Source organism: Mirounga angustirostris, unplaced genomic scaffold (assembly GCF_029215605.1).
Source record: "Mirounga angustirostris isolate CCGP_5_RB_7025 unplaced genomic scaffold, mMirAng1.0.hap1 SCAF_5, whole genome shotgun sequence".
Classification (NCBI taxonomy): Eukaryota; Metazoa; Chordata; class Mammalia; order Carnivora; family Phocidae; genus Mirounga; species Mirounga angustirostris.
Window position 1 is genome coordinate 17112226 of NW_026991713.1, and position 23798 is coordinate 17136023.

Genomic DNA, 23798 nt, shown 5'->3' on the forward strand with positions numbered 1-23798 from the left:
GGGTTTCGGCTCAGGTCATGATCTCGGGGTTGTAAGACTGAGCCCCGCATCAGCCTCCGCTCTCAGCAGGAAGTCTGCTTGAGATTCTTTCTCCTTTCTCCCTCTGCCCCTCCCTCTTGTGCTCTCTCTCTCTCTCAAAATAAATAAATAAATCTTAAAAAAAAAAAAAAAAGAATATCCTTTAGAGACTGCTTTTTGTGTTTTGACCTTCAGTGTTCAAATTTTAATTATCTCCCTCCTCTTAATGCTTCATCACTTTTAAATAAAATGAAGCAAGCATTCTGGCTACCACCATGTAGACAAATCTGTTTTTTTGGTCTTCTTCCCAATTGCTGTGCATATAAATATGACTCACCTTTCTTTGACATTTTCATACTTTGAAAGTTAAAATAAAATCTTCAGGTTTGATACACACAAATATATTACATCTGAGACGTACATGTTATTAAATTTGAAATTTTAGCTTTAATTTTATCTTACAGTAGCTTTTCGGGTCTCTAAATGCAACGCTGAACTTCTCAAATCTTCTATGATCCCTACTTGGAATTTGTTGAAAGGCATTTTGCCAAAGCATTAGAGTAAAATGTTTTGTTTGCTTTAGTCAGCTTATCTAAGCAGTCTAACTGGAACTGACGTGCTGTTTGTCTAGCCTTTATATTTAAGTATTTAGGGGATTGATTTTCTCTAAATCATAGCATAAAAAGTAATGAGTTTTCTTTCTTCCAGGAATAATAATGGTTGGGGTTATTGTTGGTTCAAAGAAGACTGGCATAAATCCTGATAACGTTGCTACCCCCATTGCTGCTAGTTTCGGCGACCTCATAACTCTTGCCATATTAGCCTGGATAAGTCAGGGTTTGTACTCCTGTCTTGGTAAGTTAACTTGAAATGAAATATAATGTGCTATTCAGAGTCTCTTTGAATAAATACTGTTGCAACAATGCCATGAATTCCTGGTGGCCTTCCTCTATAGTACAACTGTGGTTGAGACTGATTAGAACAGTAACTGCCATTTGTTGTGTACCTACTATATGTTGTGGTTCTCCTATATTTTTTTCTCACATTTTTTTTTTCTTCTTACGGAGTTTAAAATGATATAAGATAAGGATTATCAGCTCTAATTTCAGATGAGAAAACTGAGGCTCATAGAGGTTATGTATGTTACCCACTGCTGCTGGGAAGGTTGAACACAGGTCATATATATCCTATGAATTCTGCCCTTTTGCTAAGTGTGTAGGCAGTGAGGAGTCAACCCACAGTGTTCTGATATATGCATTGTACTACTGTCCCAGAACATAAGGTTATAGCAGTGCTTGAAATTTAGTGATTGTCCCCCTATCAGAAACCAACATGGCAATTAACAGCAACAAAAAAGTTACCATGAAAATTAGCCTGTATGTTGTGTAAAGTTGGAGACATCATATATTCATGTATACATACATATATTATATATATAATTATAATATTATATATTAATTATATAATTCCTGATAATAGTGACAGATTGTAATTATGATGTCAATAATATTATATAATAATTATATAGATATAATTCCTGATAATTGTGATAGATTATATACAGAATCTAATGAATTGTTTTAATACAAGTTATTATCAATGTAAATGAATATGATTTATGAGCATTGGTTTAGTGCTAGAAGTTGGCTATGGTTTTATTTTTTTAGATGCCAAATAAAAAAAAAAAAAGAAAGAAAAGAGAAACCCACAGAATACTACAAGGAAAAAAAGATAGTTTTATAAGCCAAGCCAGAAGCAAACATTTATTCATATATCCTCATATATTCTGTGGGTTCTATACAGATTTATGGTATACTTTAAAATAAGCCTAAAATACATTTGGTTTGAAGAAGTAAGTCTCAGATATATGTTTTTGAACTAAAGAAAGGGCTTTAACCTAACAAAGGCAATCAGTCATTTATTAAGGGAAGCTTCATTTAGTATATAAAATTACCTTAAAATATTTAATGAGTGGCATAAAAATAATAGTCAATAAAACTTGATGTTCAAGGAAAATTCTTCTCATTTCCTCAGCAAGGTAGAAGACAATAAATGATCAATAGCCTAAGTGTAGTAAGATCTTGTTCATATAGGTCTTGGGTTTTCATTGTTGTTGTGAAATATACAAGGAATGTTTTATGTACAAGTATATTCAGGGTAATGTTTGATTCTTTTCTCTTCCAGTCAAATAAAGGACAGAAAATGAGTTATATTAGTAAAGGGATAATCTTCTTCAATTTATTGTTGGGGTGATAATTAGTCATACTTTTTCCCTCTATTGTATACAAGTTAGAAATTTATGCTGATGTCAGAGATTAAAATATGGCTAGTATTAGAGAATGTGACTTAATATTCTTCTCCTACTGTGTTATTTTACTCATTTACCCACTCATAGGCAGGCAGCTCCCCACAGAAATGGGCTGCCTACTGTGTTGGGAAAGGGAGACTGTCATCAATAGGCTGGATCCCAAAAGACAAGTTAGTGCCTCTTTCCTTAGTCTTACCAGTTAGACAAGTCTCTCCCCTGTGAGGAGGAGTGGGGAGGAGAAAGGATGGGGAAAGCAGAAGAGGGTGAAGGGTTTCTACCTATTATTATCCTCCTCCCCTGTGAGGAGGAGTGGGGAGGAGAAAGGATGGGGAAAGCAGAAGAGGGTGAAGGGTTTCTACCTATTATTATTCTACCTATTATTATTCTATGGGTCTTGCCAGGAACATTGAGGGTGGGTAGGGATGGGACTGGAAGGTTGGCAGTGTTTCTGGGATGGGTTGCCTTATATACATAAACAGAAAAGGTATATTATTTGCCGACTTGGGTGCTCAAATTACCATGAAGTCATTTGTAACACATTTCTCAGCTGCTGGTTGAATACCAGGGTGTCTCCTCAGTTGAAATCTGAGTAGTAAGAAAGAAAGAGAATGCCATTGAAGAATGTTATCCTAATAAGTATGACAATTGTTATAATGATACAGACTCAGTATTATGAGATTTCAGAAGATAAATAAACTTTTGGGGAAAATAATGTATGCTGATTTTTTTTAATTTTATTATTATTTTTTAAATTATAGTTGATTTAACCATGAAGGGTTTTTCTGGGGTCAGTGTTGGATTATAATGTGTCTACATTATGAGCACTAGGGGGCCTCATAAGATCAGCACAGTGTTAGCGGTATTCTGAATATAAAGGTTAGGAATAGTCACGTTTAAATTCTGAGACCCTATTCATCCTGCTGTGCTGCCTAGTTCTTGGAAACAAAGTTCAATTCCTGAATTATGTTGGAAACACTTAGCAGTCTTTAGAGATAAGAGGATTTCATGGCAGCTATAGGCTTTTGTTACAAACAGAGGCTGTACAGTATTACATGGCTCCCAAAGAACTGGACATTGAGAAAAGTCATAAGTCCCCACCTAGAATTTTGGATACTTAGAATGACTTGGAACAGCTCCCCTCTTGTCTTGTTAGTTTTGATGCATGTACTGAAGCTCATTCTACATCCATTCAGTGTGTTACTTTTCTTTCGGCCCTCATAAAATTTGCTGATTTCTGATATCTGAAGTAAATAAAGGATTTTTCCTCTTTTCACCTGGCCAGTTCTCCACAAAAAGGACAAAATAAGCCCAGAGCTTTGTTTATTCCTATTGACTTTATTTTGTATAGTCACTTAAGTCTTTGTTGCTCAGTTAACAAAGTTAAAGTTTTAGCCTTGTGTTAAACCTCTGGGAGTTGGCAGAAATGTATCTTCCAATGCCCTCCCCGCTCCAGCCAGACTCACCCAGTTACTGATTCTCATACATCAGCCATGATTTTTCTCTTTTCTTTCTTCTCTCATTCCCTTCCCCTTCATTAAGGCCAGTCAGAGGCCTCATTTTCAATGCTAAATTCACATGTTTCTCTAATGTTAATTGATCTTTTCCTCCTCTGAATTCCTGTAGTCCTTCACTGATACATCTCTTATAACGTTCTTTACATTTTACTGGTCATTATAGCTTTTTGTGTAAATGTAGTACCTTCCTTTATGAGCGTATAAGCTTCTGAGGACAAAATTGTATGTTTTTTTTTTTTAAATCTATCAGCATCCCATAGGGCCATATACATAAATGGATATTAAATAAATAACACTTGGTGAAATGCTTTATTTCTTTTGAAAGCTATCCAGTTAATGTGAGTAGAAGCTATTCAGGAAGTGGTACACACATGGAAATAGAAGATAGATATCTTTCTGAATGATGTTGCTATATTCTTTGTCCAATAACAGAATAGATTGTAACCAAAAAAATGACCCTTTCAGTGGGGACATAGTATTAGGGAAATATTGGAAGAGTATCTTGCCTTAGCAGAAAGTATCAGGGGATTAGTATCCCTACAGAAAAGTTAAAATGGCAGCATATGGCTAGGAAAGGTCTTGAAATAGAAGCAAAAATTGAAAGTTAGTTTAGAAGGTAATCTAAGCTCTGGACTATGATATGCTTTGGTATGACTTGCCAAGAAGATATAAAGGCATTCATTCATATGGTAATGTTTAAACAATAGTAATTTTAAAAAAGCTATTAAAAGGAAGAAGTTAGGCCAGGAACCAAAATACCTGTACACAATGATTGCTGCCCTTTCTTTCTTCTTGTTTGCATACTTTTAAGAGGATTTTAAAAACTCTTCTTCAATTATTTATAACTACATGGCTATCTAATTCTGGGATGTACATGATGTTATTGATTTGAAAAACTGTCAGCTTTTCTCTTTTTAGGCAAGATCTGAGAAGCAGAACATTGATTGATTTCTCATTCTTCGAGGTTAAAAAGATGGCTTAGTTGAAGCCATAAGAGCAGAGTCAGGGTCAGCCTCAGGTTGCTTCAGTCTGTGGAAACTAACAGGGATGCCAGCTGGTTATTTACCGGGCCTTCTAGAATATCACTGCCTGGATGTGAGTGGTGATATGAGTAGAATCTAAATCTATCTTGCATGTCAGTCTTCTTCAGAGATTTTCAGCACTCACCATCTTAGTTTAGAGTGATTCCTGGAAGGTCAATTTAGTGAGAACATTCTGATAGTTATAAGGGAGGGCATTTAAAAAAAATTGATAACTTACCATGGCCCTTTTTTGCTCACACACAAACAGCTGACATATAAGAGTGTCACTTATAGCAGCTACATATTTCAGAAGAATTTAGGGTAAGAATAATGAATGTTGTTAATGAAATTATGTAAAGTTTTTGCAAAACGCCACCCATAATCTAATAGAAGGTACAAGCCATGAATCAGAAAGGTGGCTATTATGTTTGGCAGTTAAATGGAATCACAGCAATTTGAACCACTTTAGCTGTTCCATCCTTACTTTTCTGAGTTTCTAGCTGGTTCAAACATTTTTAGTCATAGGTGAGAGATCTTTAAATATCTTAAGATGAGGAAATACAAAGTTCAATCAAAGATAAGATTCTGGATAAAGATTGAAGAATTTTGTGAGGTGCCAGAAAAATTTAGTAACACCTTGATCAGCTAAAATGGTATTACCAAAAATGTTTTGGGATGGTGTTACTCTTTCAAGAAGGGGTAGGCAAATTTTATTCCTGGAGATATTTAGAATTAAGTATAAAAATATTTGAGAATCAAATTCATGGTATTAATGGTTTTATGCTAAAGAGGCAAAACATATATTTTCAAATATACTTGTAACTTAGCCCATCAGAGAAACATGTCAGTCTTCTAATTCTATCTTAAATTTGTAATTAAGTAATTGACTTATTCTTGTGACTTTTAAATATAAATATTCCAAAATTGTATGCATTATATGAATATTTATGAAAACTTAAAGACTTGCCATATTTGTACATTTAATTTATTAGATTTATAAAGATTATCTTAAGTACTTGGAAACTTTTGAGAGACATGAGAAATGTCTATGGTCAATAGAATGTCTTAGGGTATTTAACTAAGTTTGTAAATGTGACTAAATATTATTCCAGACACTTCAAAATAATTTTTGGTTGGATGCTAGACATTGTGAATGTAATAACATTAAGTGCTCAATTGTTTTGTTTTTCTTTACAACGTGTTTGACTTTGTTCTTGTAGGCAGTTAATTGTAGATTAGCTTGAGCCTTACAAGTCTTGGTTTCAAGCTTTATGGAGCCAATCTTGAGTAGACTTTACACTAGGGCTGGTCCTACTACTGAGATGTGACTCTTCTCAGGTCTTTAATGAATGTTCTCAATGTTTGAAGAGGCCTCTCCTCTCTACAGGATTGGCTTTTGAATGACTTCCAGTCCTCTGTAAACTCTGGGAATTTTTCAGCTTACAACTACACAATTATTCTTGACCTAGCCTTGTGGAGTTAACCCTATGCATGCATGGCTTAGTATTCAGTTCACAAGCTCTGTCTCTGAGAGCTTCCTCTTCTGCAGTATTTTATCCTATAAATTCCTGCTGCCCTAGCCTTACTCTGCTGGAGTTTTCCCTTCCTGCACTGTGGTCTGGGACACAGCTTTAGTCAAAAGCTGAGGCTGTCATAGGGCTTATCTCATTTCTTTCCCTTCTCTCAAGAATCACAGTCTTGCAGTGCTTGTTGTCTAGTGTCTGAAGACTGCTAATATCTACCCATATATCTCTATCTATTCTAGTCATTTCTGAAAGCACTTAAAATTTTGTTCAGAGGTGACATACAGCATGTCTACAAAGCAAGACAAATAGCTAAGCCCAAAGTCAATGAGGCAGAGAAATATATTCACTCTACAGGGAAACATAACAAGAATGGAGAGAGAATGAATAATTGTGATCAAGTAAGACAGTTTACCACAAAGGGGTTATAAAAAAGTCCTGGCAATCTGCTATCTCAGTGTGTTCCAAATAGCGAGATGTTAATGATAGTGGCAATGGCAATTATGATGATAGTAAGTGTTCAGTGAATGTTAGCTAGCTGCCTGGGTACTATTCTACTTACATGTACTCATTATTTTAAGACTCACAATAACTCCATGAAATAGGTACTGTTATTATTGCCATTTTATACATAAGGAAATTGAAGTTTATAGAAGTGAAATTTCTTGTCCAAGGTAGGTTATAACACCGAGATGTGGAAACTAGGTGGTCTGGCCAAACTATGGTTAACACATTGTACTGTGTTCTGTCTTAGCTTATGAAGGGTTCTGAGAAGTTCAGCAGTGAAGAGAGGTGTTTACCTTTATTAAACTTAGTTTTTCTATTTTATTTTAGAGCTTGGAACACTCTTTAGTATTGGGGGGATATCTATTATCAATTGATTGGCCAATATTCCTTGGAATGCTTGTACTATAAAGATCCTTGTGGGTAAAAATAATATCCCATTTGACTTTAGAGTTAAGAGTTACTAACTTTGGTGTCAGATGCTGCCTTCTCCTGACTCTTGCTATTCTTAGCCGTATTCTTAAGCTCCTAAGCTTCAGTTTCTCCATAAAATAGAAATGGCTGTATCTACCTCATACTTGTGAGGACAGTCACATGAGATGATGCCTAAAAAGCATTTAGCACAGTACTTGGTAAATAATAGCCAAATAAATATTGGCTTTTTTACTGTTGTTGCCCTTACTGTTATTAGTGCAATTCTCATCCAGCTCAGATAGCTATTTCAATAAATGTTTATTGAATTAATGTACTCGTTTTCAGTTACAGTATTTAATATTTTTACCTTATCTATAGTTTTAAATTTGTGTGAAGTTTAGAGAAAATATATAGCCTGTGAATATGTGGGATAATATCCTATCTCCCGGGAAACTTATACTTTTAATATCTACATTTGCTACATGATTAGAAGAGAGATTGAAATGTTGTCTCTTTTTTAATTTTAGACAACTATTACTACATTTCTCCGTTAGTTGGTGTCTTTTTCTTGGCTCTAACTCCTATCTGGATTATAATAGCTGCCAAACATCCAGCTACAAGGACAGTTCTCCACTCAGGCTGGGAGCCTGTCATAACAGCTATGATTATAAGTAGGTTAGTATTAAAATGTGTGTGTGTGCGTGTGTTCTATATGCCCATATCTGTGTATATACTAAAACATCAGCAGCCTGTTTTTATTTCTTGGTTCAATAATCTTATATAGCCAGGTCTTTATTATCACAGGTAATAGGGATATTAGCCCCAGGAGTTACTGAAATCAGTAGACCAGTTTCAGACTTTTTTCCAATCAAATCCTTACCAGATTGATGAGTAAGGTTTAGTGGTGTCTCTCTCTCTGTGTGTGTTTATGTGTTAACCTGACTTTACTTATTTTTAATAGTAAGTTATTCACATAAGTATCAGGAAGCCTTAGAAATGGACATACCATTTGACTACATCCACTCCAACAGGACACAGGATATAATTAAGGATATTTGCAAAAGATCAAGTTGTAAGGATCCTCATCACAGTGGAATTTTTAACAACAAAAAAGAAAGAGACCACCTTAGAGGTCTGGCAACCAGGTATCGGTCAAATAAATTGTAGTGTAGTCACAAAATGGAGTATTAGCCACTAAAAATAACATTGCAACATTTTTATTGACATGGAAAGATGTTCACTGTACATTTGGTGAAAAGAGCAAGCTAGAAGAGAGTATGAATTTCCTGTTAAACATGGTATATTGACACACATTTATCTTCTTCCTTCCTGAAACTACTAAAATGACAGTAATAGAACAGAAAAGCTGTAAACCACAAAGACAGAAGGGGAGCAGAGAGGCCAGCAGGTGCAAGATTCGACAGAATTAGTAAAATAGGAATCGGATGATTTTTTTTTTTTAAGATTTTATTTATTTATTTGACAGAGAGAGAGAGAGACAGCACGAGAGGGAACACAAGCAGGGGGAGTGGGAGAGGGAGAAGCAGGCTTCCCGCGGAGCAGGGAGCCCAGTGCGGGGCTCGATCCCAGGACCCTGGGATCATGACCTGAGCCGAAGGCAGACACTTAATGACTGAGCCACCCAGGTGCCCCAGGAATTGGATGATTTTTAACTGAACTAGCAAAATGGAAAAAGCTAAAACCTAACCTCCTGCAGGGCCAGAAGACACCCATAAGGAGCAGGCGGATCTGAGATCTGAGCCTCAGAAACCCAAAAAGGAGGAGGAAATAGAGGCACTAAGTACTTCTTAGAGCCAAAATGAAGAAGATGTTGAAAGTTTATGTAAGAAGCAATTAGATCCTAAAAGCCCTTCTGCAGCTTGACCACCCAGGTGACCGCTCCCTCCCACCTTGGCAGAAGACAAGAATTAACTCAGAAACTGAATCAGAGAGGCTGTGGACTTGGAAACACCTGCACACGTGAGGCGTGGGTTACACACTGTAGGAAAAATAAGATTAAGTGAAAATCTAGATGCTGAACAGTGAAAACCCCTATCCCACTTCCTTTTCTTTGCTCCTGGAATGCTGGCAGTCAGGCCTCTACCCCCGGGCAAAAAAAATTAGAATAATTCTTTTCTGGGGAAACTCAACAGCACAGAGGAAAAACTTGTGGATATTGACCCTTGTGGGTCCTTTAGTGAGCGAGCTGCTTGGCCACCTGATGCTTCTTCAGAAGGCCTACCTGCTGACGAGCTCTGCCTCTGTACACAGAGAGCTCCAAGTGTGCTCTGCAGTGCCCCTTCCAGGGGAGTGGACAGCAAAAGGATCCCCAGACGTTTGATTAAGGCTTCTAACATGAAAGACAGAAAGCAGAAAAATGGTATTCAAAGAAAGTGCAGGGGAGTTGAAAGACCTCAAAAAACTCATCAGTGTCCTCACAGCAGTAGGAGAATCTATGGCATCCATAATGCAAGAACAGAATGCTCTAATAAGGAGGATTTGAAAAATAGGAAGAGCTCTTGGGAATGAAGACTATACAGGGGCACCTGAGTGGCTCAGTCAGTTAAGCGACGGACTTGATTTTGGCGAAGGTCGTGATCTCAGGGTCCTGGGATTGAGCCCCACGTTGGACTCTGTGCTCAGCAAGAAGTCTGCTTGTCACTCTCCCTCTGCTCCTCCTCCTGCTCACTCTCTCTCAAATAAATAAATAAATAAAATCTTCTAAGAGATTGTTATCTATTTGAGAGGGAGAGAGAGAGAGAGCATGAGCCCAGGGGCAAGGACAGAGCGAGAGGGAGAAACAGGGAGCCCAATGTGGGGCTCGATCCCAGGACCCCGGGATCATGACCTGAGCGGAAGGCAGATGCTTAACTGACTGAGCCACCCAGGCGCCCCTAAATAAATAAAATCTTAAAAAAAAAAAAAAAGAATATATATAAATAGCAGAAACAAAAGATTCAGAAAAGTTAGAAGATAGAGCTGAGGAACTGTTCTGGAAAATAGAGCAGAAAACAGAGGTGGGCACCTGGAGGCAAACAATAAGAAGAAATGATTGAAGAAATAATATAAGAAAATTCCCCAGGACTGAAGACCATGGGCTTCCAGATTGAAAGGGCCCATTGAGTACCTAGCACAGTGAATAGCAGGAGAGACCCAAATCAAAGGACATTACTACAAATCCCAAAATATTCTAGAGAAAAAAGATGAGTTATATATAAAGCATTGGGAATCTGAGTGATGTCCAATAGCAACATCTAAAGTTATTCCTTCAAAATTTTCAAGGGAGAGTAATTTGAACATAAGGTGTGGTTGTCGTGTCAACCAAATGTTAGGTGGAATCAAGGAATTTTCAGACATGCAGGATCTCAAAAAGTTTGCTTCCCATATGCCCTTTCCTATAAATGCTAGTAGAAGATATGGTCTATCAAAATGAAGAAATAAATCAAGAAAGAAGGTGACACAGGAATGAGGAAACCCATTCCATTCCATGAGAGCATGTGATTCATTTTTCTGTGATGTAGATTGCTTTTTCCTACAAGATTCAGGCAATAGGGTCCTATGAAATGTTGGGACTTGGTCATGGCACACAGACCAAAACCCAGCGTGGGAAACTGAAGGGAAGGTGCAGGGTGACAGCCATGTAGTAGGCCTAGAGGCCACCATCCAGGTTGGCAGGAGGACAGAGGACTTAAGGAGGAATGTCTCTAAGAAACAAAAGTGGAATTGATCAGTTACCTGATGAGTTTGACTGTATTCAGAGGCATTTCACTAACTTTGTTAGAAAGTTGAAACCAAATTAGTAATAAGTACCCCCAAAATTAGGAAAAATATGGGCCAAAGCAACAAGTAAAAGTGAGGAAATCTAATAATACACTTGGTGGCTCAGTTGTGAATAATGATTCCATTGTTATAATAAAGTAAACCCTAAATCTTTTTCACCCAAAATTATATAACCAAGTTGGCCGGATAAGGGGAGGAAGAGAATTATGAAGGATCCAAAGTGGCGAGGGGAAGGACAAGTGAGATTAAATCCTCATCTGTCACAGTGGAGGTCATTAGGTTAATGTCTAAAATTAAAATCAAGAAATCACAGTATAAACATGTTACTTAGAAATATAGCATTAAACACCAGAAGAAACAGCTAAAGAAGTTGAAAAGAATTGATAGTGGAGAACAGGTGCTGGGGGTGGGGGTTGGGGACTATTAAACTTTGTGGTACTTTCACTTTTTAAATAATGTACATATGTTTATTCGATAAGAATAAAATTTAATAAAAGTGAAGAGAGAACTACTTTTACAATGTGAGTTTTTATTTTTAAAAATCTACGTGTTTAAAAATGTCTGGGAGGCTATATACCAAGATGCTAACAGTATAACGCTGAGTGATAGCACTGAGGTTGATTCTTATTTTCTTCTTTTTGTCTTTTCTAATTTTTCTATAATATTTTATTACCTGGGTCATAAAAACATTTTAAGATGTGTTTTAGCAAGTGTTCATGTTATGGTCACAGCATGAACCTATGTGTTCTGGCATAGAAATTTATTCTTTGACACATAACTAGTTTTGTTCTATGAAATATATATATTTTTAAAATTAGAGCTTAAATATTAAATATTAAAATACTGCTAAGGATGACTACTTTGGGACTTTACAGTGTAACTTTTAATGGGACATCCTAGTAATTTAGGCATAGTAAGCCACAATTCATTTATTTTACTAAAAAATTAATATTTAATAAGTTCCTAATGTTAACTATCAGGTAGTGGTAGAACATTTGATCTGATATTTCAACCCCATTCTCTGATAACATGGGGTTTATTTTTCTGTAATGTAGATTGCATTTTCCTAGAAGATTTAGGCAACAGGATCCCATGGAGTATAGGGACTGGCAGTGTTTTATAGGACTTAGACCAAGAAGCTGAAGTTTACCAATTGGTATTGGTCTTGGACACTTAAAAAATCTCCAAGCTCCATCAAGACATTCAGAGTATATGGCTTGCTACTATGTAACTGTATATTATTTTTCCAGACCTCTGTCCTCAAAATCAGCTCTTTCTATGGCTACAACTCATTATTTTAATTTTCCAGTGATAAGATGCTACACCTATCTAGTTTTCACACAATAAAAATGATCCCTCTGATGCCTTGCTGATTTCAAATATGAAGAAATACTCTTTTAAAAACTATTTTTTAGGGGCACCTGGCTGGCTCAAGTTGGTAGAGGGAGAAGCAGACTCCCTGCTGAGCAGGGAGCCCGATGCGGAACTCGATCCCGGGACTCCAGGATCATGACCTGAGCCGAAGGCAGTCGCTTAACCAACTGAGCCACCCAGGCGCCCCGAGTATGAGATTCTTGATCTTGGACTCAGAGTTGTGAGTTCAAGCCCCATGTTGGGTTGTAGAGCTTGCTTAAAAAAAAATAAATAACGACCTATTTTTTAAATTGTAAGAGCAATAAATGCACATGGTCTTAAAAAATTAGTAAATACAGAAGGATATAAAATAACCATCAGTCTTCTGTCAGTCCCTCCACCCAGAGATAGACATTGTTAATAATTTCTTATATATCCTTCCAGACATTTCAATGCACCTAAAGCATATTCTTTTCCTTTTTATAAGGAACATATCTTGGAGATCAGAAAGAGAGCCCTAACATGTAGGGCTATAGCTTATTCCATGTTTTATTTTCAACATTTCACTGTTGACATTGATTTTTACTTGAAGTATTTTTCCTTTTTACTCTATTTTTTAAATGTCTAAAAAAAATTTTTTTTTAGAGTAGAAGTGTTTGTATGTAAAGAGCAGCTTAAAATTAGTACATTTCTTTCCTCTTCCCTAAATTATATGATTTTCTGTCTTTCAGCATTGGGGGCCTTATTCTGGACACAACTGTATCTGATCCAAACTTGGTTGGGATTGTAGTTTACACACCAGTTATTAATGGTAAGAATTAGATATACTTTTCACAATGGTATCAAATCATTATATGTACTCTTAGTTGGGAACAGGAATTTTAGGGTTCAGATTTTAAGAGGTGTATCTCCCCCTCCCTTCCATTCTCCCGCCACCCCCAGGTTGGTGTTCATGGTAGAAATGACATTCCCTGTTCTCAGTATGTACAACCTAGTTTTGAAAAGAACTGTTTCTTACTCTTACTACTTCATATTGGTTTGAGAGTCAAGCACCCTTGATTTTTAAGATTAGTGCGGCAAAATATGGTATTTCAGTTCTGGATTATCATTTACTTTGGGTTTATCTGCTATCTCATGGTTTGCTGCTGCCCCTGTCAATTTTTGTGGATCAATTAGAGTTAGCTAGGTTTAAGCATTGCTTAAGTCAATTCAGTTCATTAAAATCTGTCACTCCTCTGTGGATCCCTTTAAGATCTGCCTTATATTTTTTTCTTACCTATAAAATGGGAATTATAATATTTAGGTTCACAGGGTTTTTTGGTATGAATTCCATTTAGTAAGATCATTTTAATCTAGTCATACTGACTTTTGGGCTGGCTGTCATTATATTGGATTTTAGTACAGCTTACACCAATATAATTTAAAAAGTAATTCTACCTGAGGGAAAACATGTCACAGGATGTGCTACACATTTATATAAATTGCTTTTGTATATTTATATGTAATAAAATATATTATATGAAGGCAAGTTCCCCAAACTCTAACTTCATACCTAAAATTTCAATTGAACATTTACATTTTTGTGTAGCTATAAAATGTCCATGAAGAAATTTCCCCCCTAGATCCCCTTTCCAATTTTCCTGGTGCCACTGTCCCCCCATCATCCACCCTTAAAATCATGGAACTATCAACCCAGCCCTTCATCCTCTCTGAATAGACAATGACCAAACCTCATCGATTTGTCCATTAACATAATTCACTTGTTCACTTATTTGTATAAGAATGTCTCAGCATTATAGTCTGCTAATGTCTTACTTAAGCCATCATTGAAGTAATAAAGTAGCTTTCCTGACCCACTCCCTGTTCAATGTCAATTAACTGTCACCAGCAGGCTAGTCTTCCTTAAACATTGTTTTTATTACTTCAGTCTTAAGATGATGAACTTATCAGTGATTTCCTCCTGCCTGTCAAATCAAGTTTGAATTCTTCTGATTTGCTTTCAAAGCCCTCTATATGCTCTTGGATGTGTACAACTTTTTCCTTTATCTTTCTAACCAGATTCCTATTTCGTGGCCCGACAAAGTCCTAATTTTCATTGCCTGGAATGATTACTGCTTTTCTTCCACCTGTTCAAATCCTCTTCAGTGAATATTAGTTGATGAAGTCACCAGCATAAATACCACCACCAATACTGTTAGAGCTATATTGTCCAACATTTCAGTGAAAAATTTAAATTATAACAACCCCATCATTAGTGAGGTTTGAATCAGTGTTTCTGTTATTTCACCTTATGTAAGAAACAATTCTAGAGCTTCCCTGGAGTACTCTTCTTGGAAGCCATGGTATCCATGGTAGTAAAATCTTTGTATCTCAGTAAGTGAGTCTCCTAGTTGAATATCACAGTGAGCTCACTTTATGTTAAATTCCACTCATTAAAAACATTGATAGAGAAGATTCATTCCATGGTTCTCAAAAAAGGTGGAACTTTTGAGAATTGAATTTCATTTTAAATGTGCTAGAGGATGCACGATTTAAAGGGTCCCTAATTAACACACCATCATCACCACCATCATTTGATAATTAGTGAGTACCTACTGTGTGCCAGATAACGTGCAGGTCTTTTATGCATGTTATATCATTTCATCCTCACAATAAGAAAGTAATGTGTCCAACATCTCACATCTAGTAAGTGGTAACTCAGCATTTAAATCCAGATCTGCTTGATTCCAAAGCCTGTGCTTCCCCCCCTCCCCCCCATAACTGCTAATTTATCTGTTTTATTAGCTACAAAAATACACATTTTGTTTAAAGTAAGGCATATCAGTGTTGATATTGTGACAAGGATATCTTTTAACACTATTAACATCTCAGAACTAGTAGCATTTTCTGAAATAGATTTCACAAGAATACTAGTTCTGTGAGATTAATAGTGTACCTTGAGAAGTGGATTTTGTGGTCAATTAAGTTTGGGAAACATTAGGTCAAATAGATTTCTTTACTACAGGATTTCTTAAAGCCTTTATCATGCTAATATGCACTGTGAAGCTCTCCTTCTGGGACTTCTGGTTAGGATTTCTAGAACTAACCTTCCTTCAGACCCCAGACCATACTTTGGGAACTACTGATCTAGGGCTTTTAATATATCTTTATCACAGTATACTTTCAAATAATAATCTAGTCCGTTTACATAAAAGGTAAGGACCTTACATCAGTATACTTGGATTTTCACTTCTCTTTCTTATGTGCTCTTTTTGTCATACATTTTACTTTGTTATAAGCCCTATATGCATTGTTATTATTTTTGCTTTAAATGGCCAGTTATTGTTTTAAAGAGATTAAAAATGAGAAAATTATATCTTTTTTTATTTTCTGATTTATTTTACATTTCTAGCACCCTTCTTTCCTTTGCGTAGTTCCAGATTTCCATCTGGTTTTATGTTCTTTTTGCCAAGAGAAATTCCTTTCCTGTCTCTTGTAGGGCAGGTCTGTAAAGTATTTGAGAGGATAGTCGAGGCTGATAGATGACTTTCTTGAGTATTTTTTTCAGTCCCTGATACCAATTTCTTTAGTAACCTGAGAAGAGAAATATCAAGCCTTCTCTACTTGAAAAAAATCAAACTTATTTTTCATCTCATTAAGGTGGTAAGCATTAAACATCTTGCTACCTAGCTTTATATCTTGGCTGTGGTAGTAATTAAAAAAAAAAATTATTTAGTCTGGTCTGCTTTCAGTCAGTGAGTCAGATTTGAAAAAATAATGCATGAGTCTTTCATAACAATGACTCTATGTCTTTGGAATACCTACCTCAACATCAAATAAGTCAACATTTCAGAAGAATTCTTTTTTGTTTGTTTGTTTTATTGGCCCAGGCTATAACATGAAGAGCTTTGCCTTTGGTTGAATTTATGCAAATTGTTTAAAATATAAGGATAACTGCTTTGTTTTTCCTTATGTTTCAGGTATTGGTGGTAATTTGGTGGCCATTCAGGCTAGCAGGATTTCTACCTACCTCCATTTACATAGCATTCCAGGAGAATTGCCTGATGAACCCAAAGGTTGTTACTACCCATTTAGAACTTTTTTTGGTCCAGGTATGTGCTTGTGGATTTTTACATATTGTGTATCAGGAGTAATTCTCTGAGAATAGAGACGGGCAACATTTGCTGAACACATATTTTGTCAGTTTGACGTGACTTTTTTATTCCTGAGACCTGAGTAGATTTTAAATAGAGTAGACTATGTTCATTAAATCTCAGTGAAAGAAAGCCATGTGTATCAATTGTGCAGTTGCTGAGGAACTTTGTATACTTTTTCTTTTTCATCCTTTTCTCTGGGATGTCTTGTTCATGAGTCAGGAAGGAGGAACCTTATATACATAGGAAAGCATTGCTAGGTGATTTAGAGAGACAGATATACTGTTTTTCCTATATTAATCCTTTTGGCTTTTCTGAATGTAGGCATTTGATCCCAAACAAACAGGAGGAGAGGGAAAACCTCTGTAACAAGGAATAGTGTCCTGTGTCACCCAGGCAGTGACTACCAAAAAACTGTGACCGCAGTATTAAACCTCACAATTTTGTCACTTCTTTTCTGATGAAAATAAAGGTTATTATTGACTTTTTAAAAAATTTTAATTCAGTTAATTAACATAAAGTGTATTATTAGTTTCAGAGGTAGAGGTCAGTGATTTGTCAGTCTTATATAACACCCAGTGCTCATTACATCAAGTGCTCTCCTTAATACCCGTCATCCAGTTTGTTTCCTATGATTAAGAGTCTCCCTCGGTTTGTCTCCCTCTCTGATGCTGTCTTGTTTTATTTTTCCCTCCCTTCCCCTATGCTCCTCTGTTTTGTTTCATAATTCCACATACGAATGAAATCATATGATAACTGTCTTTCTCTGATTGACTTATTTCACTTAGCATAATACCCTCTAGTTCCACCCACCTTGTTGAAAATGGCAAGATTTCATTTTTTTCTGATGGCTGAGTAGTATTCCATTGTATATACGTACCACATCTTGTTTATCCATTCATCTGTCAGTGGACATCTGGGCTCTTTCCATAGTTTGGCTATTACGGACATTGCTGCTATAAACATTGGGGTGCAGGTGCTCCTTCGGATCACTACATTTGTTACTATTGACTTCTGAATGAGGATCAGAAATGCCCAGTGAAATATCAGTGAAAGAACTCTGAAAGAAACGTAAAATTAGAACATTCCTGTGCTTTAAGAACTTTGTTTTTCTTTTGTCTTCCTTCTATTATTATGATAGATATTAAAGTCTGACCAGTGTTCTTCATAGCAAGTTTTTATCAACTTCCTGCCATTCAATTAGCATATGACATATAATGAGAATTTCAAAGAAATGAAATGTATTGTTAGCAACAGAATTTTATGTGATGCTATACAGTATAGTAATGCGAAAGTAATCCTTAAATTTTAACAACTGTGACCTATTAGTAACCCAAATAGGATTTTGTTTTAACTTTTACGTTTTCTACTACAGGAGTGAATAATAAGTCTGCTCAGGTTCTACTGCTTCTTGTGATTCCTGGACATTTAATTTTCCTCTACACTATTCATTTGATGAAAAGTGGTCACACTTCTTTAACCGTGATCTTCATAGTGGTGTACTTACTTGCCGCTGTGCTGCAGGTAAGAGTTAAAACCTCTTGTAATCTCTTTTATCCTCAGACTGCTGTAAAAGCAAAACTCTGTAAATCTAAGAGCACGTGAACTATTTTAACATTTTCAAAAAGCAAATGTATGCCTGTGTGGATTTCATCTTCCTAAAACCAAGAAACTCATAATCACTCTTAATATCATCTGATAAATAGAACCTTTGGATTTCCTGTTTCCTGAATTCCATGTCCCCCCTCCCCTTTTTTTTGGTTGGTTCTCTTGTTTCATGTGAACACATTTTCTCATAGATTCCTGAGAGTGCATGAAAGCCTTTGCATGTTGTAAAGTGCTTTTACATGAATAGGTTGACTGGATATAAAATCGTTTCTTTTAGAATTTTCAAGGCTTTGCTTCATTTGCCTTTTAACTTCTGTTAACCATCGAGAAGACTGCTGATCTCATTGTACTTAACTTCTTTTTATCTCCCTAGAAGCTTGCAAGATCTCTTTTTTTCCTCTTGTTATTAAATTTCACGTTGATATGCCCTGGTTTGGATATACTTTGTCTGTTTTGTTGGACATTGTTTGACCCTTTTGGTCTAAAAATTCATGTTCTTCAGTTCTAGGAAAAGTTTTTGAATTATTTCTTTGATTTTTTTTTTCCCTCCATTTTCTCCCTTCTTTCTCCCTGGAGTCTTATTATTTGGTTCCCAAAACTCTTGCATTAAATTTCTGATCTTATTCTCTTCTTTCTGGGAGATTTCTGTGCCTTTCTACATCTTTTCTCTGGTATGTCACTGAGAGTTCTGGAGAGAGTAGAGTTGAACATATACACTCAACTTGCCATCTTTATGTGGGAGGCTATTAATTTTAAAATTTAAAAAAATTGACTTTATTTTAAAAATCTGGTGTAATACATACACAAAATTTTAAAATTAAATAGTAAACTGAATAGTGGGAGGCTATTAATTAAAAAAAAATTTTTTTTTTAGATTTTATTTATTTATTTGAGAGAGAGAATGAGATAGAGCATGAGAGGGGGGAGGGTCAGAGGGAGAAGCAGACTCCCTACGAGCAGGGAGCCCGATGCGGGACTCGATCCCAGGACTCCAGGACCACGACCTGAGCTGAAGGCAGTCGCTTAACCAACTGAGCCACCCAGGCACCCTAATTTAAAAATTTTTAAATTTAAGGAAGTGTTCTACCTTTCCAGTCACATTCCTCAGAGATCATCACTGAAATATTTTAGCTGTTTCTTCTGATATGTATCTGCAAGTTTTAAATTAAGTAACGTGCCTAAACTTTAGCCTTTTGCTAATAAAAACTGAGGATTTGAGGGGCTGTGTTAATACCCCATCTTTTCCATATACTTATATCACAATTTTTGGTTAAATTTGCAGCCAGTGTTTGTGTGATTGGGCCTATGTAAACATCATGTACTATAGAGCCAGATAATATAGTATGATTATATTTCCTTTTTGTACACTTTATTTTTCTTGAGGTTAATAATTACATCTTTTTTCCTTTGAGTCATTTTCCATAAACCCAGTCTTTCCAAGTTTCTACTTTATTTTGGCTTCTTAGGCTTGGCTTCTTGCTAAACTCTATAGGATTAGCGCCTCCTACAGTGAGAAATCCCAACCTCATAAGAGATGTATTCAAATAATTCTTTGAAGAGTTAACATTTAAGTTTGGCCTTCATGACCAGCACTGTTCTAAGTGCATTAAATGTATTGATTCATTTAATTCTCACAAAAACTCTATGAGGTTTGTTCTTTTCATGTAAATCAATGATTTTCAAAGTGAAGTATATCCAAAGCAATCCACTGTGTACAGGAAGAAAAAATTAAAACATCTGTTTATGTATTTTTTCCTCATTTGCTTGAAATGTCTTTTTTCTTCTATTTTTATGATTGTTTTATAATAAACATATTAGCACAGTGTTAAATAAGTAGGCTCAGGTATTTTATACTAGGGCTAAATAATCTAAAACTTTTGGAGATTACTGACTTAAAGCATAGAGATGAAGTACAGAGCTTGTGTCAGAAGAAGAAAGTAATTCATACCCAGGATATAACTAGGAGGAGGGAGTAGATGAGAGAAGGTTAAGAAGGTAGATTAGGGCCATGTAGAAAGGCCTTAAATGCCAGGCAAAGGAGACTGGAATCTACTCTTAAAATAGCAAACACCCTATGACTTCATTGATATTTTAAACTTTCCTATAATACTTCGTAGTGCCTGAGATTTTATTAAAAGTCACCTATCAAATCATTCATTTATTCATCCAATAAACCTTCATTCTACTAGATGCAGAGATGATTTTAAATCCTAGGATGAATACATTCAGACCCTATCCTCCAGGACTCATAGTCTGGAGGGAAGACTACTACATAAACAGATAATTACATTATATTGCAATATACAGATGCTGGGGATAGCTACATATAAGGTGCTTTCAGAGCTTGGAAGAAAAAGCAACTAACTCTACCTAGGGACTAATATTTTTCTACTACTCAGTAGGGACAAAAGTTATTTCAAATGCTTTTCACCACTGGCTTCCTTTATTGCTTGTATATGATACGGTCGGTCATTTATCTCTGTGTGAGTATTATGAAAAAGATGCATTCTTCAGTCCCATGGGAAATATTCAGAAATTGTTCTTTGGTCTGTTGATAAACATGCCATTTTTAGAGCATGTTTCTATTTGCAACTCTACCTCTTAGCCTCCTGGATTGATTTTACATTTATGTTAATGGCTCTGAGCCAACACACTATCACACATCATTTCACTTGAGTCAGTGAAGGATATAAGTAATTTTTCTGAACTTACAAAAATACTAGATTTCAGCCTCTACTCCGAGAAATCCTACATGTCTTTTTTTAACCTCTGACTTAAATTCTGACAAGTAAAGATTTAAAAACTGGAGGTGAAGAAAGAATAATATTAATCTCTCTGTATCTCAGTTACCTCCTGTATAAGATGAGAGGAATAAGAGTGTCTACCTCATAACTCATTTTGAAGGTTAAATGAGTTAATTATATAAAGCTTGCCACATAGTAGATGCTATTTAAGTGTTAGCTGATGCTGTCGTTGCTATTAAAATTAGAATTATAAGTGGTGAGGCACTGATCTCTGATGACAATTGGAAAATATTTTTTTAATTTTGTAATGTTGATTGAATTTTCTTATGTATCTTTTACAACTTTCATTTTTATGAATTTTGGTTTTTACTTTCCCCCCAAGAATCAGATACCTGCCAGAGTAGATCTTTTTGCATGCACTTGACATTGTGTATTATTCCAGTGGAATAGCTTAGAGTCCAATTACAAATGCTCAAATCAAACCATCATGTTCTGACACTAACATACGTGACACACATGTAAACACACGTACAGACAACTCTTTGGAGACTGAGGTTTAGATAAAAGACCTTCCCCTGCCTGCTTCAATCAATTCAGAGATGGACAGAATGAAGAAATACTTTTTAAAGACAAAGCCTCCTTGACCACTTAAGACTCATTTTATTATTACTTACTCGATTAGCTTCCCTTTCTGATCTGGGGTAAATTTATATTCGAAATGTTGGTTTAAGTCCCAGCTCTTACCCAAATATTTTAGTCAACTCTTCCCATCCCTAAACTCTGTATTTTGATTGAATATTCTATAATAAAGGTTTTCTGATGCATGTTTAATTTCTTCCCACTTAGGTTCCTACCTTCTTGAGGCTAGAGACCAAGCCCTTTTCCCTGTGGTATTCCTCACAAGATATTATATAGTGGTTATTTTTAAATTCTTGGTGTTTTGCTTTCTTCCTAATACTCTTTGATGAATTCCCCCTCCCAACCCCTACCACCCAGTTCCCTAACCAACTAAATGAAGGAAATCTGTTTAAAAGAAACTTCATATTGGACTTATTATAATAACATAGTAACAATCATTTGCAGTATTTTTGCATTCAGATCTCTCTTCCTGGAAGCCTTGTTTGAATACCTAATTTGGTCTGAGTGCCCTTATTCTGTTCCCATAGTACCCTGTGGATATCATTATTCTAGCTTTCCCACATTTTATCGACATTATCTGTTTATGTGTGTCTCGCTCATTCTAGAGAAGGGATCTTTGACTTACTCATTTTTATTCATTTAACCTCATCCTATCCCTAGTGCTCAATTAATGTTTGTTAAACTGAATGACTATCTCTCTCTCTTTTTTTTTTTTTTTTTTGGCTTGAGGGCCATTTCTTGCTGGAGCTTAGGATCACAGTTGTGTTTGGGGCTTGGCCCAGGCTCACTGGAGGTCTTAGCATCCTTGTAAAGGAGCAGGCTGAGCGGGCCAGAGCCTAGGAGGTGGGAGCAGCTGGGGATAGGGGCCAGGGGGCTGCCCCCGAATAACTGTATCTTGCCAGCCACGTCTCTTCCTTCACTGGAGGGAGGAGAAAAGTTTACAACTGTATTTAAGCCCTAGATATGCCAGAAAAACTGACAAATCTAAATTTTCTTCTCCTTGCTTTCAATAAACACCAGCTTTCTCTCTTTCAGTGACATAGGTATTGAAAATAAGAGGCAATGAGAAATAAAACACAACCCCCCCAAATTCTATGACCATTCAGCCAGAATTATAAGGTTTTTCTGAAACGTTTAGAGATGAAATGACTTGGTGTCTAGAGAAAACAAAAGGTAGGGGTATATAGATAAAGCAGTATTCGTCATGATTGATCATTGGTGAAGCTGAGTGATGGTACATGAGAATGGTATGGGTTAATTTGTACTGTTCTGTTTATGTTTGAACTTTTTCATAATGAGTTTTTAAAATTAAGGTTTTATTTCAGATGTTAACACAAGAGTTTTTTTGTTTGTTTTAGAGAGAGGGAAAGGGAGAGAGTCTTAAGCAGGCTCCACGCCCAGTGTGGAGCTCCATGCAGGACTCGATCCTACAACCCTGAGATCATGACGTGAGCCAAAATCAAGAGTCCCATGCTTAACTGACTGAGCCGCTCAGGCGCCTCTAACACAAGAGTTTTTTCAGAGCATGTTAGCTTCCTAAATTTGTCCTTATAGCTACGTCTTACATCAAGTGAAAAGTAAAAAGTCAACTTGAATTTGAAATTGTTTGGGACTTGGAATGGTCAAGTATCTTGTATCTTATTTTGCCCTTGGCACACACTAGCTACATTTTTTGAAACTAAATTTAAAAATCCACTTACATGTCACAAATTACATTGTTTAAGAATTTATTATGTGTCTTGCAATGAGAAGGAACCTAGCAAATGTGTTTTTGTTATGTGCAGGAAGGCCACCAAACCACAGTCAGCAGCTGTGATGGATTGTACGGTTACAAATGTTCTTGCCCAGGGCCCAGGGGCAAGCAGGATTAGTTGGAATATGTCAAGGCCAGAGTAATGTATGAAAGCCATTTGTATTTGGTACACGAGTGGTCACACTACATTCTGAGGGTTTTTTTCCAGCAGTAAGGATGGGTTGGTGCTGAGCTAACCATCCTGGACTACTCATTATACCTTTGTCCCATCAGCCAACATTTATTAGACTGCTGGCTGTGGCTAACGGTATAGTTGTTGGCTTTATTTTTTTTTTTTTAAGATTTTATTTATTTATTTGACAGCAAGAGAGGGAACACAAGCAGGGGGGTAGTGGGAGAGGGAGAAGCAGGCTTCCCGCAGAGCAGGGAGCCCGATGCAGGGCTCGATCCCAGGACCCTGAGGTCATGACCTGAGCCGAAGGCAG

General features: G+C 36.3%; 1 protein-coding gene across 4 annotated transcripts in view; it reads left to right on the forward strand.

The window, feature by feature from the left end:
- Window positions 1-23798, forward strand: part of SLC41A2 (solute carrier family 41 member 2) — a 114099-nt gene that overhangs the window by 64252 nt on the left and 26049 nt on the right. For all 4 annotated transcript variants that reach the window (XM_045872696.3, XM_054506859.2, XM_064590695.1 and 1 more), the window contains exons 6-10: window positions 727-873; window positions 7831-7978; window positions 13168-13247; window positions 16396-16527; window positions 17945-18093. In XM_045872696.3, coding sequence (XP_045728652.1) covers window positions 727-873; window positions 7831-7978; window positions 13168-13247; window positions 16396-16527; window positions 17945-18093 — 656 coding nt within the window. The remainder of the gene's footprint in view (window positions 1-726; window positions 874-7830; window positions 7979-13167; window positions 13248-16395; window positions 16528-17944; window positions 18094-23798) is intronic.